The sequence below is a fragment of the Aquarana catesbeiana genome, linkage group LG04, assembly GCF_042186555.1.
Source record: "Aquarana catesbeiana isolate 2022-GZ linkage group LG04, ASM4218655v1, whole genome shotgun sequence".
Taxonomy (NCBI): Eukaryota; Metazoa; Chordata; class Amphibia; order Anura; family Ranidae; genus Aquarana; species Aquarana catesbeiana.
In genome coordinates, this window is record NC_133327.1 from 1,189,763 (window position 1) to 1,206,015 (window position 16,253).

The following is a 16,253-nucleotide window of genomic DNA, read 5'->3' on the forward strand; positions in this document are numbered from 1 at the left end:
ACAGGTGGTCGAAACGTGTTGGGGCTCCCTGTACATGATGTTCTACAGATACTATGTTATGTTCTGAAGGTTTATTGTACCAATGTAATATTGCATGAGTCTAACACTGTACTTAATATATGCTATGTATGTCTTCCAGTTTTAATTTTAAAGCTCATGCTTTGACTGACAATTGCGGTTTTGTAGAATACCCTTTTGTAATAAAATATACTTTTTTATAGTCTATCTATCTTGAATCATTTGCTGCAATACAAAACTCCACAGGGAAAATCCTTTCACTTTTTCGAGTTCCATGGGGCCATCCTGTAACTGTGAGCCAAACAGTTAGCGAAAATATCGTTTGATATTTTCAGGGGGTGGGGCCCTGTCAGGTAGGCTGTACGGGGCCCCGTAATTTCTAACAGCAGCCTTGCCTCTACTATCAACATGAGTCACCTCAGGAAATTTTCCTGACACCAAGAAAAAAAAGTGACATGGGAGTGAGCTCAAGCACACAGGGGGGTTTCCTGTGTGCTGTGTGAGGGGGGCATGTCCCTTCCCTCCAATCAGCTATCAGAGCTCTCCTCACTGAGATCTTTAGTGTGTAACTTCAGCTCTCCGCTCCGTTTTATCTGACCTCTCAGCAGTGCCAGGACAAGATCATCCAGTGCCCAGGGCAAAGATGCCAAATCACCCCCCTTCATTATATGCGAGTTTATGAGGAGGAGAGAGAGCGAGCACAGCTTGCACCTCTTGTCAGCTCTCTCCTCCAATCCTTGCCACTTCCAGTGCTGGGCTGACAGGCGTAGTGATTCCACTATCACTACTCCTGTCAGCCTTAGAGTAGAAGGAACTTAAGGCACCCCCATCCCTACAATACACGCTGTGCCCAAGACAGCCATCCCTTCTGCCCACACCTTGTCCTGGCCCTGCCTCTCAGACAAGCTGTGTAAATGCAACACTTTGAACGGCTGTAGAGAGGAAAAGCCTGCCGATAAACAGGTACAACTTATGTGGAAGGATTTGTTTCCTCCCTGTGTATCACTTGAGGCCAGGCGCTACACTTGGTATATGGAAGGGTTTACAACCACTTTAAGGCGGGCACTCACCCTGTAGGACAATTCTCAGAGCAGAGATTGGACTTGGTGTCCCCGAATTTAAGATGAAAGTCCAAACCCAGCAGGCAGTAGTGGTTGGCAGAAGGAGGAAAGGAATGGAATCCGAAATGTGGTCAAGAGGGGTACCGGGTGTGTCTGGCCTCTCCTGACCAGGGTTCATCTTGGACTGAGATCACAGTGTGATAACTACATTCACAGCCACAGTCTGCCCTCTGCACTCCCTTACTGATAACTAGTAAGGGGGCCCTGTCAGGTAGGCTGTACGGGGCCCCATGATTTCTAATTCTGCACTTGTATTTACACAAGATGATATAACTACCCCCTGTATCTTCTCAGGGGTAAACACACACAGTTCACTTAATGTTTTCCCATAGCCGAGCTTCTCCATTCATTTAGTTGCCCTTCTCTGCACTCCAACCACTTCCACAAAGACCATTCTGTCATCTGGAGACCAAAACTGAAGAGTATACACAAGATAAGGCAGTACTAAGGCTTAGTATACATAATCATGTGCCCCTCCACACCCCACCTCACCCCATTATTAACAGGTCCAATACACCAACGTACCCCATTCTGTAACGTCCGAAGGGTCCGGCATGGTAACTCCACACTGCTCATCTGGTCACTACTACTGGCATACGGTAAGAATGTGCTGGAAATCCGGCTGACAGGACCTGTATTGACATACATATATAGATTTATATTTCGTTTTAGATAGAGGGAGGGCAAGTTCATGTGTTAAACCTTTATTGCGGTGTGTTCTGTGTGGTCACCAGCACAAGAAGTGAGAAAAATTCTACACTGGTCACTGGCACTTGTTTCAATAATACAAAAATACCTGCCGGTTGTTTTTTTCTTTAGAGCTTTATAACAAATACAAAAAACTTAAATAAAAAATATATTAAATAATAATAATAATAATAATAATAATAAATAATAAAAATAATAAAGGGTAAAAATGTTTTTAGATAATATGCAAATGTAAAATATTGCAAGCGGTCTTATCTACACATTCTGCTAAAAGTTGGAACTCCTATATACAGGTCTACCTATCTATTCTTAGCTGCTCTGATGATAAAAAATTGAAATATACAGGAAGCAGTCAGAGCACCACATCAGTGGTTGAAAGTGTCCAACATTTTATGCAACAGTCAATAAAAAGAAAGGCAACGTGTTTAGGATTTCAAGATGTATCTCTCTCTCTATCTATCTATCTATATAAATATACAGTTACAGTATATATACTGTGGCATTAGTGTGATTATACTCATGTGGTAAAAAATGGAAAGTTCACAGAAACATCAGTTGCCCACACAGGGGTTTCCACCATCATCTGAAAATGCTGGGCACCTGGCTCCCTTGTCAGAAGCACCACTGCTAGTTTTTACAAGTCCCTCTGACAGTATTGTCTGGTTCACGTGGCTCTCTTAGTCCATAGTTGCAGTTCCCTGCTGCACAGCCCACGCCTGGCCTATGGATAGGGGTTCTACTGATACCATGATAGAAGCCCACCTGACTCTTGGAACAAGACCTCCTGTCTCCTGGCTGGGGCACCTCTGACCCTTGGATGAGAATCTCTGTCTCCTGCCTGGGCATCTCTGACTCCTGGGTGAGATCCTCTGTCTCCTGCCTGGAGCGCCTCTGACCCCTGGGTGAACCCCCCTGTCTGATAGCCGGGGCACCTCTGACACCTGGATGAGACCCTCTGTCTCCTTGCTGGGGGCACCTCTGACCCCTGGATGAGTACCTCTGTCTCCTGGCTGGGGCACCTCTGACCCCTGGGTAAGACCCTCTGTCTCCTGGCTGGGGGCACATCTGACCCCTGGGTGAGACCCTCTGTCTCCTGATTGGGGCACCTCTGACCCCTGGGTGAGACCTTCTGTCTCCTGGCTGGGGCACCTCTGACCCCTGGGTGAGACCCTCTGTCTCCTGGCTGGGGCAACTCTGACTCCTAGGTAAGACCTTCTGTCTCCCAACTCCTGGCTGGGGCTCCTCTAACCCATGGGTGAGACCTTCTGTCTCCTGGCTGGGGCACCTCTGACTACTGGGTTAGACCTTCTGTCTCCTGACTCCTGGCTGGAGCTCCTCTGACCCCTGGGTGAGACCTTCTGTCTCCTGACTGGGGCTCCTCTGACCCCTGGGTGAGATCTTCTGTCTCCTGACTCCTGGTGGGGGCTCCTCTGACCCCTGGGTGAGACCTTCAGTCCCTCGACTCCTGGCTGGGGCTCCTCTGAATCCTGGGTGAGACCTACTGTCTCCCGACTCCTGGCTGGGGCTCTTCTGACCCCTGGGTGAGACCTTCTGACTCCTGGCTGGGGCACCTCTGACTCCTTTGTGAGACCTTCTATCTCCCGACTCCTGGTGGGGGCTACTCTGACCCCTGGGTGAGACCTTCAGTCCCCGACTCCTGACTGGGGCTCCTCTGACTCCTGGGTGAGACCTTCTGTCTCCTGACTCCTAATGGAGGCTCCTCTGACCCCTGGGTGAGACATTCTGTCTCCTGACTCCTGGTGGGGGCTCCTCTGACCCCTGGGTGAGACCTTCTGTCTCCTGACTCCTGGAGGGGGCTCCTCTGACCCCTGGGTGAGACTTTCAGTCCCTCGACTCCTGGCTGGGGCTCCTCTGACTCCTGGGTGAGACCTTCTGTCTCCCGACTCCTGGCTGGGGCTCTTCTGACCCCTGGGTGAGACCTTCTGACTCCTGGCTGGGGCACCTCTGACTCCTTTGTGAGACCTTCTATCTCCCGCCTCCAGGTGGGGGCTCCTCTGACCCCTGGGTGAGGCCTTCTGTCTCCTGACTCCTGGTGGGGGCTCCTCTGACCCCTGGGTGAGACCTTCTGTCTCCCGACTGAGCTATCACATAGGCTACAGGCACCAGGTAAAATCCAGACACAGGATTGAAGGTTCCGTCCCACCCTAAACACTTACTTCAAGCCCTAGGCCACAATCCAAGACTACAAAATCTGGAGAATACCAAAAACACAGCTTTCTCTGCTTAGAAACAATAATCTAGAACTTCACACTAACTCTTAATGCGAATCCTGCTACATTTTCACAGTGGCAGAGCCTGGCACTGTCACAACACACATATACACACACAACATTGTGTTAATACAATTTATTTGAGTTCAGCTGTATTACCTGGCTGGTGATCAGCAGATTCTTCTCCCTGGCTCAGTCGGGGGGGTGAGTCCTCCTTCCCTGTCGAAAGTAAAACATAGTGTGATGAGAAAACCTGGGGCGTCTCCATGATATTTCTTACCTTATCTACAGAGACATCGAAAGAGACACCTAGACAAGACCAAGGTGAAGCGGCAAATACATGGTCACTTACCTTCCCTGGAGGCCTCCCATAAATCCAAAGCCACCTTAAATGCCCGGGCCACAGTCAGTGTCACAGTCTGAGCCTGACCAGAAAAAAAATTGATGTATAATGGGTAATATGTGGAAACCGGGTGTCCTTCCATCCTCCCTTTGTCCATTCACATGTTCCCCATCCTCCCTGTATCCAATCACGTGTCCCCGTATCCAGTCACGTGTCCCCCTATTCTCCCTGTATCCAGTCACGTGTCCCCCTAACCAGTCACGTATCCCCCCCATCCTCCCCGTATCTAGTCACATGTCCCCCTATCCTCCCTGTATGCAGTTACGTGTCCCCCTATCCTTCCTGTGTCCAGTCACGTGTCCCCTAACCTTCCTGTGTCCAGTCACGTGTCCCTCTCTCCTTCCGGTATCCAGTCACATGTTCCCCTATCCTCGCTGTATCCAATCACGTGTCCCTCTATCCTTCCTGTGTCCAGTCACGTGTCCCCCTCCCCTTCCTGTATCCAGTCACATGTCCCCCTATCCTCCCTGTATCCAGTTATGTGTCCCCCTATCCTTCCTATCCTTCCTGTGTCCAGTCACGTGTCCCCTAACCTTCCTGTGTCCAGTCACGTGTCCCTTTCTCCTTCCGGTATCCAGTCACATGTTCCCCTATCCTCGCTGTATCCAATCTTGTGTCCCTCTATCCTTCCTGTGTCCAGTCACGTGTCCCCCTATCCTCCCTGTATCCAGTTATGTGTCCCCCTATCCTTCCTGTGTAGAGTCACGTGTCCCCCTATCTTTCCTATATCCAGTCACGTGTCCCCCTCTCTTTCCTGTATCCAGTCACATGTCCCACTATCCTCCCTGTATCCAGTTATGTGTCCCCCTATCCTTCCTCTGTAGAGTCACGTGTCCCCCTAACCTTCCTGTATCCAGTCACATGTCCCACTATCCTCCCTGTATCCAGTTAGGTGTCCCCCCTATCCTTCCTGTGTAGAGTCACATGTCCCCCCATCCTCCCTGTATCCAGTCACGTGTCCCCCTATCCTTCCTGTATTCAGTCACGTGTCTCCCTATCCTCCCTGTATCCAGTCACGTGTCCCCCTATCCTCCCTGTATCCAGTCACATGTCCCCCTATCCTCTCTGTATCCAGTCACGTGTCCCCACAATCCTCCCTGTGTCCAGTCACATGTCCCCATACACTCCCAGTGCCTTGCCCTATGCCCTCTTCCTCCTCTCCAGGCTTATTTCTTAGTTCTTATAACTGCAGTGGTCACTTACCAGCTTTTTCTTGGGGGACAGGAAGGCGTGGCACTCCAGAGCCCCATTGGACTGGTTCTGGGCCACATAGGCAAACACTTTATTCTGCACTTTGTCTGTTGTACAGTATGAAATTCTGGGAGATACATGAAATTGTGTAGAGTTAGTGAATGATACTAATGACACAGCAGCTGTCCCACCATTACATCCCACATATAACCACCAAATTCTACAGAGGCTTCACCTGTATATAGAGACGTATTCTATCCTGTCACCGCCGGCCGCCTCCTGTATGTCAAGTCCATGCGGGGTCACCGTGAGAATCACTTTCTTGAACTTTTCTGAACTGGCTCGTGCCTGAGGGGACAGCAATGGATGGATCTTATAACCAGACAATTGCCATATGTATGGATGGCGAGTCTTCCACTGTGCTGCCAAAAGTACAACCGCCTGTGAAATAGAAGACCCTGCCAACTGTGGCACACATTACTGCTATTTATGGCATAATAGTTACTGGTATCTGTGGCAGACGCTACCGCTGGCACCTGTGGTATATAAACTACTGCCACCTGTGGCACATAAAGACTTGTATTTGTGGCTCGTGATACCATCATCTGTGGCATACATATTCCTGGTATCTGTGGCGCATGTTACCAAGAATAAGTATGCCGCAGATTATGGTAATGTGTGCCACAGATACCAGGAACATGTATTCCACAGATGATGGTAATGTGTGCCAGAGATACCAGGAACATGTATGCCAAAGATGGTGGTAATGTGCGCCACAGATATTAGGAATATGTATGCCACAAAAGGTGGTATCTGTGCTATGTGTTACCACTAGAAATGTGCAATTAGTTTAGTTCCGAATTAGTTTTTTAACGAATTTTGACAAATTTGTTAACTTCCAAATTTTTCAATTTCTGAAATTTCAAATTTCCAAATTCCAAATTTCCGAATTTCAAATTTCCGAATTTTTGGAATTTCGGAAATTCCAAAGTTGGAAATTCAAAAATTGGAAATTTGGGAAATTCAGGAGTTTGAAATTTCGGAAATTCGGAAATTTGAAATTTCAGAAATTGGAAAATTTCGGAAATTCGAAAATTTGGAAATTCGAAATTTTGGAAATTCAGAAGTTCGGAAATTCAGAAGTTCGGGAATTCAGAAGTTCGGAAATAGAAATTTCGGAAATTCTAAATTTCCGAATTTCGGAAATTCGGAATTCGGAAATTCGAAATTCAGAAATTCGAAATTCAGAAATTCGAAATTCAGAAATTCGAAAATTCAAAATTAGGAAATTGGAAAATTCGAAATTAGGAATTTCGAAGATTCAAAAATTTGGAAATTTGAAAATCCAAAAATAAGAATGAAAATCTGAACATTCAAAAGAATGAAAACCTGAAAATTTGAAAACCCGAAAATCTGAAATAATAACTAACTAATATTAAATATTAAATTATAGGTATTGTAATTTCCTTTCAAATTTGGCTGATAGTGAATGTATTTGAACGAATTATCTGAAATAACGAATGCCCATATCTAAATGAATGGAACGTAACGATCTTATAATAATAAATAACAATAATAATAATAAAACCTTTTTATTATTATTATTTATTAATAATTTGATCCATTCCATTTGTTTAGATGCGGCATTCGTTATTTCAGATAATTCGTAACTTCAGATAAATTTGTATTTGTTACGTTCACAAACAGCCACATTTGAAAGGAAATTCCAATACCTATAATTTAATAGTTAGTTATTATTTCGAATTTTACTGATTTTCTTTCTTTTTTTAGATTTTTGAATTTTCGGATTTTAGAATTTCTGAATTTGCGAATTCCAAAAATCCAAAAATTCAGAAATTCGGAATTGGAAGTTTCGGAAGTTCGAAATTCGGAAATTTGGAAATTCAAAAATTGGAAATTTGAAATTCGGAAATTCGGAGATTCAAAATTCGAAAATTCGAAAATTCAGAGATTAGAAATTCAGAAATTCGTAAATTCAGAAATTCAAAAATTCGGATTTCTGAATTTTCGAATTCTGAATTTCCAAATTTCTGAAAAAAGCAAAAAAACAAACACATTTTTTGTCAGTGCCCATGTCTAGTTACCACCATATGTGGCATGCATATTCCTGGTATCTATGACACACATTACCGCCATCTATGGCATATAAATTACTGCCATCAATGGCACACATCACCATTTGTGGCACACATTACCACCATCTATGGCACACACATAACCACCTCCTGTGGCATACAAATTACTGCCATCTGCATCACACATTGCTGCCATCCTGCGGTGCACATTAGCACACAATTCACTATCATTTCTTAGGATGGGTACGGGGTAACCTGCACTCTCACCATGGTGATAATACGACGGATAGCAGCGGCTGCCATGTCCTCGCCTTTGGGTTTTTCCACAAGCGTCATGCCCAGGTACTTGAGATGAAAGACGGCTCCTTCTAGGAGGGCATCCTGTGACTCCGGCCAACTGTCTGGCAATTCTGTAACAGAACACAGAGGAGAGCGATAATGTCTGAAGAAGGAGATAATGGTCAACACATGGGATGTATTATAGATTATACTTTAATCATAGATATGTATGGAAGGGGAGGATAGTGAATGATCATTATATGGAGCGTATCATAGATTATAGTTCATAATATATATTTAACCACTTCAATACAGGGCACTTATACACCTTACTGCCCAGACCAATTTTCAGCTTTCAGCGCTGTCGCACTTTGAATGACAATTGTGCGGTCATACTACACTGTACCCAAACTACATTTTTATCATTTTGTTCCCACAAATAGAGCTTTCTTTTGGTGGTATTTGATCACCTCTGGGATTTTTATTTTCTGCTAAACAAATTAAAAAAAGACAGAAAATTTTGAAAAAAAAAAACATTTTTTTTTTGTTTCTGTTACAAAACTTTGTAAATAAGTAAGTTTTCCCCTTCACTGATGGGGCTGCACTGACGGGCACTGATAAGGCGGCACTGATAGGTGGCACTGATGACTGATATGCAGCACTGATGGGTACACATAGGTGGCACTGATTGGCACTGAAAGGCGGCACTGATGGGCACTGATAGGTGGCACGGATGGGCATAGATGGGCATTAATAGGAGGCACTGATGTACATTAATGGATGATACTGATGGGCATCACTGATTGGCAGGCATTATTGTTTGGCACTGATTGGCATCCATTGTGGGCACTGATTGGCATCCATTGTGGGCACTTGGCATCCCTGGTGGCCATGGGTGGCATACCTGGTGGTGACTAGTGGTGGGCATCCCTGGTGGTCCTGGTGGCATCCCTGGTGGTCTAGTGTGGGCACTCTTGGGGGGGCTGCACTGATAATCAATCAGCACAGACCCCCCCCTGTCAGAGGAGCTGCCGATCGCTTCTCCTCTACTTGTGTCTGTCAGACGCGAATGAGGAAAAGACAATCAACGGCTCCCATTTACACTGTGATCAGCCATGATTGGACATGGCTGATCACATGGTAAAGAGTCTCCATCAGAGACTCTTTACCTAGATCGGAGTTGCGGTGTGTGCAAGTGACACACTGCAACAACGATCGCCGCGATGCACGCCCCTGGGGGCATGCAGCGGCTTGTTATCCTGAAAGACGTCATATGACGTCCGGTCAGGATAACACAACCACTTTGCTATATGGCGGGTGGCAAGTGGTTAATCAAAAATAAACAAAAATGGCGGAGAGGATATGGATCACTGGAAGGAAAACAAGTGTATAGGTGCTGCAACCTTCCCACATAAAAGCTCAGACCTTAAGGCTGCTGACACCTCCAACGTACCAGAATAAGGAAAGGAAAATACGCCAGGACTAAGGACTAACGTCCGAAACGCGTAGGCTGTTTTACAGCTCTGTACATGTATTTAATAGGAATTTGTATATGTATGTTAGTATATGTATTAAGGAATACTATTTTGGATGTCATCCCGAGTGCCGACTATTCCTTTCCTTATTAGGATATGGATCATTATCTGTATTGTAAATATACAGGAGCATCTCATAAAAATTAGAATATCATCAAAAAGTTAATTTATTTCAGTAATTCAATTCAAAAAGTGAAACTTGTATATTTTATATAGATGCATTACACACAGAGTGATATATTTCAAGCATTTCTTTCTTTTAATTTTGATGATTATGGCTTACAGCTAGTGAAAACCCAAAATTCTGTATCTCAGAAGATTAGAATATTACACAAGATCAATAAAAAAAGGATTTTTAACACAGAAATGTTGGCTTACTGAAAAGTATTTCCATGTACAGTATAGTATGCACTCTATACTTGGTCGGGGCTCCTTTTGTATAAATTACTGCATCAATTCGGCGTGGCATGGACTCGATCAGCTTGGGGCACTGCTGAGGTGTTATGGAAGCCCAGGTTGCTTTGATAGCGGCCTTCAGCTCATCTGCATTGTTGGGTCTGGTGTCTCTCATCTTCTCATCTTCCTCTTGACAATACACCACAGATTCTCTATGGGGTTTAGGTCAGGTGAGTTTACTGGCCAATCAAGCACAGTGATACCATGATCATTAAACCAGGTATTGGTACTTTTGGCAGTGTGGGCAGGTGCCAAGTGCTGCTGGAAAATGAAATCAGCATCTCCATAAAGCTGGTCAGCAGAGGGAAGCATGAAGTGCTCTAGAATTTCCTGGTAGAGGGCTGTACTGACTTTGGACTTGATAAAACACAGTGGACCAACACCAGCAGATGACATGGCACCCCAAATCATCACTGACTGTGGAAAATTTTGCATTTCATTTGGAAATCCAGGTCCCAGAGTCTGGAGGAAGAGTGGAGAGGCACAGAATCCATGTTGCTTGAGGTCCAGTGTGAAGTTTCCACAGTCAGTGATGATTTGGGGAGCCATGTCATCTGCTGGTGTTGGTCCACTGTGTTTTATCAAGTCCAAGGTCAGTGCAGCCCTCTCCCAGGAAATTCTAGAGCACTTCATGACTTCCTCTGCTGACCAGCTTAATGGAGATGCTGATTTCATTTCCCAACAGGACTTGGCACCTGCCCACACTACCAAAAGTACCAATACCTGGTTTAATGATCGTGGTATCACTGTGCTTGATTGGCCAGCAAACTCGCCTGACCTAAACCCTATAGAGAATCTATGGGATATTGTCAAGAGGAAGGTGAAAGACACCAAACCCAACAATGCAGATGATCTGAAGGCCGCCATCAAAGCAACCTGGGCTTCCATCAAAATTAAAAGAAAGAAATGCTTGAAATATATCACTCTGTGTGTAAGGCATCTATATAAAATATATGAGTTTCATTTTTTTTATTTAATTACTGAAATAAATTAACTTTTTGATGATATTCAAATTTTATGAGATGCACCTGTATGCAGTGGCGTCGGAAGAGGGGGGGGGGTGACTGCGACTATAGCCGTGAGTGGGCCCCCAAAAACTCCCGGGTCTCGGTAATAGTGACACAATTATTAGCCCCGAGTCCCAAGGCCTGGGCTTGGCCAGGAAATCAGGGCTATTGGCCGCCTGCCCTGGGGTCGCTTTCTGGTCGATCCTTGGCTGGTGCACTCCGGGTGGGCTGCTGGTCTGAAGAGAAGGGGGTAGGCGAGCGACGCCGGACAGAGCGGGGATCTCCATCTACCACATACCCAGCGCGGCTAAGTGACATGTGAAGTCCCGCCTCCTGAACCGACTTCTATGATGGACGTCACAGTGGTCCAATGCCGGGACGTGTGACATCCATCATAGGAGCCACCAGTCAGGAGGTGAGTGGGAGATTCCCGCTCTGTGTAAACTGGTGTCTCTCCTCTCCTGAAGACACTGCTGTCTGATCAGGCTGCATGGGCACAGGTAACTTAGGCTGAGCTGGTGATGGAATGGCAGTGATCAGGATGCATGGGCACAGGTAAGGATGAGTTGGTGATGGAATGGGCAATGATCAGGCTGCATTGATGGGCACTGGTGGTAAAGGCTGCACTGATGTGCACTGGTGAGGCTGAGCTGATGGGCACTCATGATGCTGCATTGATGGGCACTGGTGAGGCTGAGCTGATGGGCACTGATCGAGCTGCATTAATAGGCGCAGGTAAGGCTGCACTGATGAGACTGTATTGATGGGCACTGTTGAGGCTGCATTGATGGGCACTGGTGAGGCTGCACTGAAGGGGCTGGTGAGGCTGCACTGATGGGCACTGGTGAGGCTGCACTGATCAGGCTACACTGATGAAAACTGATCAGGCTGCACAGGTGAGGCTGCATTGATGGGCACTGGTGAGGCTGCATTGATGGCACTGATCAGGCTGCACTTATGGGCACTGATTAGGCTGCACTGATGGGCACTGATTAAGCTGCACTGATGGGCACTGATCAGGCTACACTGATGGACACTGATCAGGCTGCACAGGTGAGGCTGCATTAGTGGGCACTGGTGAGGCTGCATTGATGGCACTGATCAGGCTGCACTGATGGGCACTGGTGATGCTGCATTGATGGGCACTGGGGAGGCTGCACTGATGGGCAATGGTGAGGCTGCACTGATGGGCACTGGTGAGGCTGCACTGATGGGCACTGGTGATGCTGCATTGATGGGCACTGGTGATGCTGCATTGATGGGCACTGGTGAGGCTGCATTGATGGCAGTGATCAGGCTGCACTTATGGGCACTGGTGAGGCTGCATTGATGGGCATTGCCAATGCCCCAGTGCTGAGCTTCACGTCCCCTTCTGATGTGGAAAGGGGGTGTCGTGGGATCCAATCACAGGCTTCTGATAGAGAAGCCTGTAATTGAAGCAGATCGCTGGCTTAGAACGAATGTGTGTGCTCTGAACCTGCAAGGAGAGGGAGGATTTTTTCCAATTAAAAATTTGTAAGGGGTTATGAAATGTATCTTCGGGCTGAGGCCCACCCATCTTTTTAGCACCTAGCAACACCCCTGCCTGTATGTATGCATGTATGTATATACACACACACACACATATATATATATATATATATATATATATATATATATATATATATATATATATATATATATATATATATATATATATATACACACATATTTATGGGAAGGGATAATGATCATTACACCGAGTTTATTATTCATAATAATATTCTTAACAAAAATAATAATATACACAAATTATTTAAATATATAAATATATATATCTATATATATAGATATATATATCTATATATATAGATATATATATAGATATATAGATATATATATCTATATATATCTATATATAGATATATATAGATATATATATTTTTTTTTTCTTCTCAATGTCGGTGTGGCACACAGTGATGTGATGATTTCTCATGTCTATGTATACAATGTATCTGGTGTGATGAGTGATCCGGTGTATACAATGTGTTTACAATGTATCATCTCTTCCTCCTCCCAGCCTCATCTCACTCTCCAGGGATGACATGGTGGAGGGAGGAGGAGGAGGAGGATGAAGGGATATGGGTAGGATGAGGATGGATGGGGGATATACCGGAGGATGACGTCACTCACTCTGATGTCCGGTGACCCGCCGGGTGTGTCGGGCGATGCTCGGGCTCCTCAGGATGGCCCTACCGACAGATTTCAGAGCGTCCATCCTACACCGCACACCGAGATCCGCCCAATAGGGGTGGGGAGAGCCGGGACACGCCCACCTGTCACCTCCTCATCTGCATATCACACAGATGAGCTATAAATAATATCCATCTGTTCTGTATATATACCTCCTATTATTTATTTATATATATACCTCCTATTATTTATCGATATATCCCTCCTATTATTTATCTATATGTCTATATATACCTCCTATAATGTATCTATATATCCCTCCTATTATTTATGCATATATCCCTCCTATTATTTATCTATATATATCCCTCCTATTATGTATCTATATATCCTATATATCCCTCCTAATATGTATCTATATGTCTATATATACCTCCTATAATGTATCTATATATCGCTCCTATTATTTATCGATATATCCCTCCTATTATTTTTCTATATATCCTATATATCCCTCCTATTATTTATCTATATATCTATATATATCTCCTATTATTTATCTATATATCCCTCCTATTATTTATCTATATATCTATATATATATATCTCCTATTATTTATCTATATATCCCTCCTATTATTTATCTATATATCCTATATATACCTCCTATTATTTTTCTATATATCCCTCCTATTATCTATCTATATGTCTATATATACCTCCTATAATGTATCTATATATCCCTCCTATTATTTATTTATATATCCCTCCTATTATTTATCTATATATCCTATATATCCCTCCTTATCTATATATCCTATATATACCTCCTATTATTTTTCTATATATCCTATATATCCCTCCTATTATTTATCTATATATCCTATATATCCCTCCTATTATTTATCTATATGTCTATATATACCTCCTATAATGTATCTATATATCCCCCCTATTATTTATCTATATATCCCTCCTATTATTTATCTATATATCCTATATATCCCTCCTATTATTTATCCCCCCTATTATTTATCTATATATCCCCCCTATTATTTATCTATATATCCCTCCTATTATTTATCTATATGTCTATATATACCCCCTGTAATGTATCTATTTTCCCCCCTTCTATTATTTATCTATATATCCCTCCTATTATTTATCTATATATCCTATATATCCCTCCTATTATTTATCAATATATACCTCCTATAATGTATCTATATATACCTCCTATAATGTATCTATATATCCCTCCTATTATTTTTCTATACATCCCTCCTATTATTTTTCTATACATCCCTCCTATTATTTATCTATATATCCTATATATCTATATATACCTCCTCTTATACATCCCTCCTATTATTTATCTATATACACCTCGGATCATTTTTTGATATATACACCTCTCATCATTATATAATATACTACTTTTCTACACAGAGATCACGCACTCTCGTCTCTATGGTCACCCCGGACTCCGCCCCCTTTTCTGTCTCTCTCTCTCTCTCTCTCTCTCTCTCTCTCTCTCTCTCTCTCTCTCTCTCTCTTTTGCCTCCAAATGTCGGCGCAGGCGCGGTATGGTAGAGGGGGACGCGCACTGTACGGGCTCGTGCACACTTTCCAGGCTCTACGGATGACGTCCTTCCGTACAGCGTCCGTAGTCCGCCGTCACCCCGGCAACCACAAACTGTGAGGATTTCTGCTAGAGCCCGACATCACCCGAGCACCGCCCGGACTACAGAGAGGACACAATGCAGCTGAAACATATGAAGACCCTCCTCACCCCACAGGTGTCACACGAACCGGGTCACTACACAGGGCGGGGGGGGGGGTGATAGGGGTATAAATGGCGGGGGTGTGTGGCTCTCTTGTGTGAGGTGAGGTATTATGAGAATGTAATTGGGAGTAGAAGAACTAGTGTACCCAGCATATAATAGTATCCATGAGTAGAGTCCAGTTTCAGGGGCCCCTGAGGTGAACGCAGTGTCTGATTTGGTAGCGGAGACCTGAAGATGAGATCAGCGGTGATGAGGAGATCCTTCGGCCACTTGTCCAACCAGCCTGGAATGGAGCTTCTCACCAGCAGGAACTGAGGCCACTTATCTACTCTGCATCTTAGTCTCTCTCTAGTAGCAGACTCTGAGCTTCAGTTCATGCTGGTGAGAAGCTCCATTCCAGGCTGGTTGGATAGTGGCCGAAGGATCTCCTCATCACCGCTGATCTCATCTTCAGGTCTCCACTACCAAAACAGACACCGCGTCAACCTCAGGGGCCACACATATCCTGCCCAACACCCCGCGCATACCCCTGCCCGACACCCCGCGCACACCCCTGCCCGACACCCCACGTACACCCCTGCCCGACACCCCACGTACACCCCTGCCCGACACCCCACGTACACCCCTGCCCGACACCCCACGTACACCCTGCCCGACACCCCACGTACACCCTGCCCGACACCCCACGTACACCCTGCCCGACACCCCACGTACACCCTGCCCGACACCCCACGCACACCCTGCCCGACACCCCACACACACCCTGCCGGACACCCCACGCACATATTCTCTTCTGGTCCCGATGAAAATATGAGGTGTGAAAGAAACAAACACCTGTGTGCGGGAAAATGAGCGACAGGAATCTGGAGCAACGGATGGTGGCAAAGGGGCGACTGAAACTTCATCGCTGTTACAACAGGCTTATGGTGAACGTTCCTGGAAGAAATCAGGTGTTCTTGAACGGCTTAGGCGGTTGGGAAGATGTCCGCTATGGCGCAAGAGGTGGGTGGCCAAAAACGCAACAGACAGAGCGGGAACCCTTGTAACGATCAGATAGAAGACGGAGGCTCCATTCCCACCTGGGCATTCTGGAATCACGGTAAAACGTGGGAGGCTTTTGCAATGTCAATGCTTCTTAATTGCACTCTAATCATGATTCGATTTTGCCATGCGATTCCAAGACGTGGGACGCTTTTGCAATGCCAATAGTTTTTAATGGCACCCCAATCACGATTCAATTTTGCCATGC

At 45.1% G+C, this 16,253-nt stretch overlaps 2 protein-coding genes across 2 annotated transcripts in view; one reads left to right on the forward strand and one right to left on the reverse strand.

Moving 5' to 3' along the window:
• Window positions 1-13,352, reverse strand: part of LOC141138975 (low density lipoprotein receptor adapter protein 1-B-like) — a 38,212-nt gene extending 24,860 nt beyond the window's left edge. Inside the window, exons 1-7 of the mRNA XM_073624714.1 lie at window positions 13,218-13,352; window positions 8,036-8,178; window positions 5,908-6,020; window positions 5,685-5,799; window positions 4,431-4,503; window positions 4,238-4,297; window positions 1,665-1,771 (exon numbers count right to left, since the gene is read on the reverse strand). Of these exons, the coding sequence (XP_073480815.1) occupies window positions 1,665-1,771; window positions 4,238-4,297; window positions 4,431-4,503; window positions 5,685-5,799; window positions 5,908-6,020; window positions 8,036-8,178; window positions 13,218-13,302 (696 nt within the window). The 5' untranslated portion in view covers window positions 13,303-13,352. The remainder of the gene's footprint in view (window positions 1-1,664; window positions 1,772-4,237; window positions 4,298-4,430; window positions 4,504-5,684; window positions 5,800-5,907; window positions 6,021-8,035; window positions 8,179-13,217) is intronic.
• Window positions 13,353-14,830: 1,478 nt separating this feature from the next.
• IFT172 (intraflagellar transport 172) overlaps window positions 14,831-16,253 on the forward strand; it is a 119,662-nt gene continuing 118,239 nt past the window's right edge. Inside the window, exon 1 of the mRNA XM_073624715.1 lies at window positions 14,831-15,016. Coding sequence (XP_073480816.1) covers window positions 14,978-15,016 — 39 coding nt within the window. The 5' untranslated portion in view covers window positions 14,831-14,977. The remainder of the gene's footprint in view (window positions 15,017-16,253) is intronic.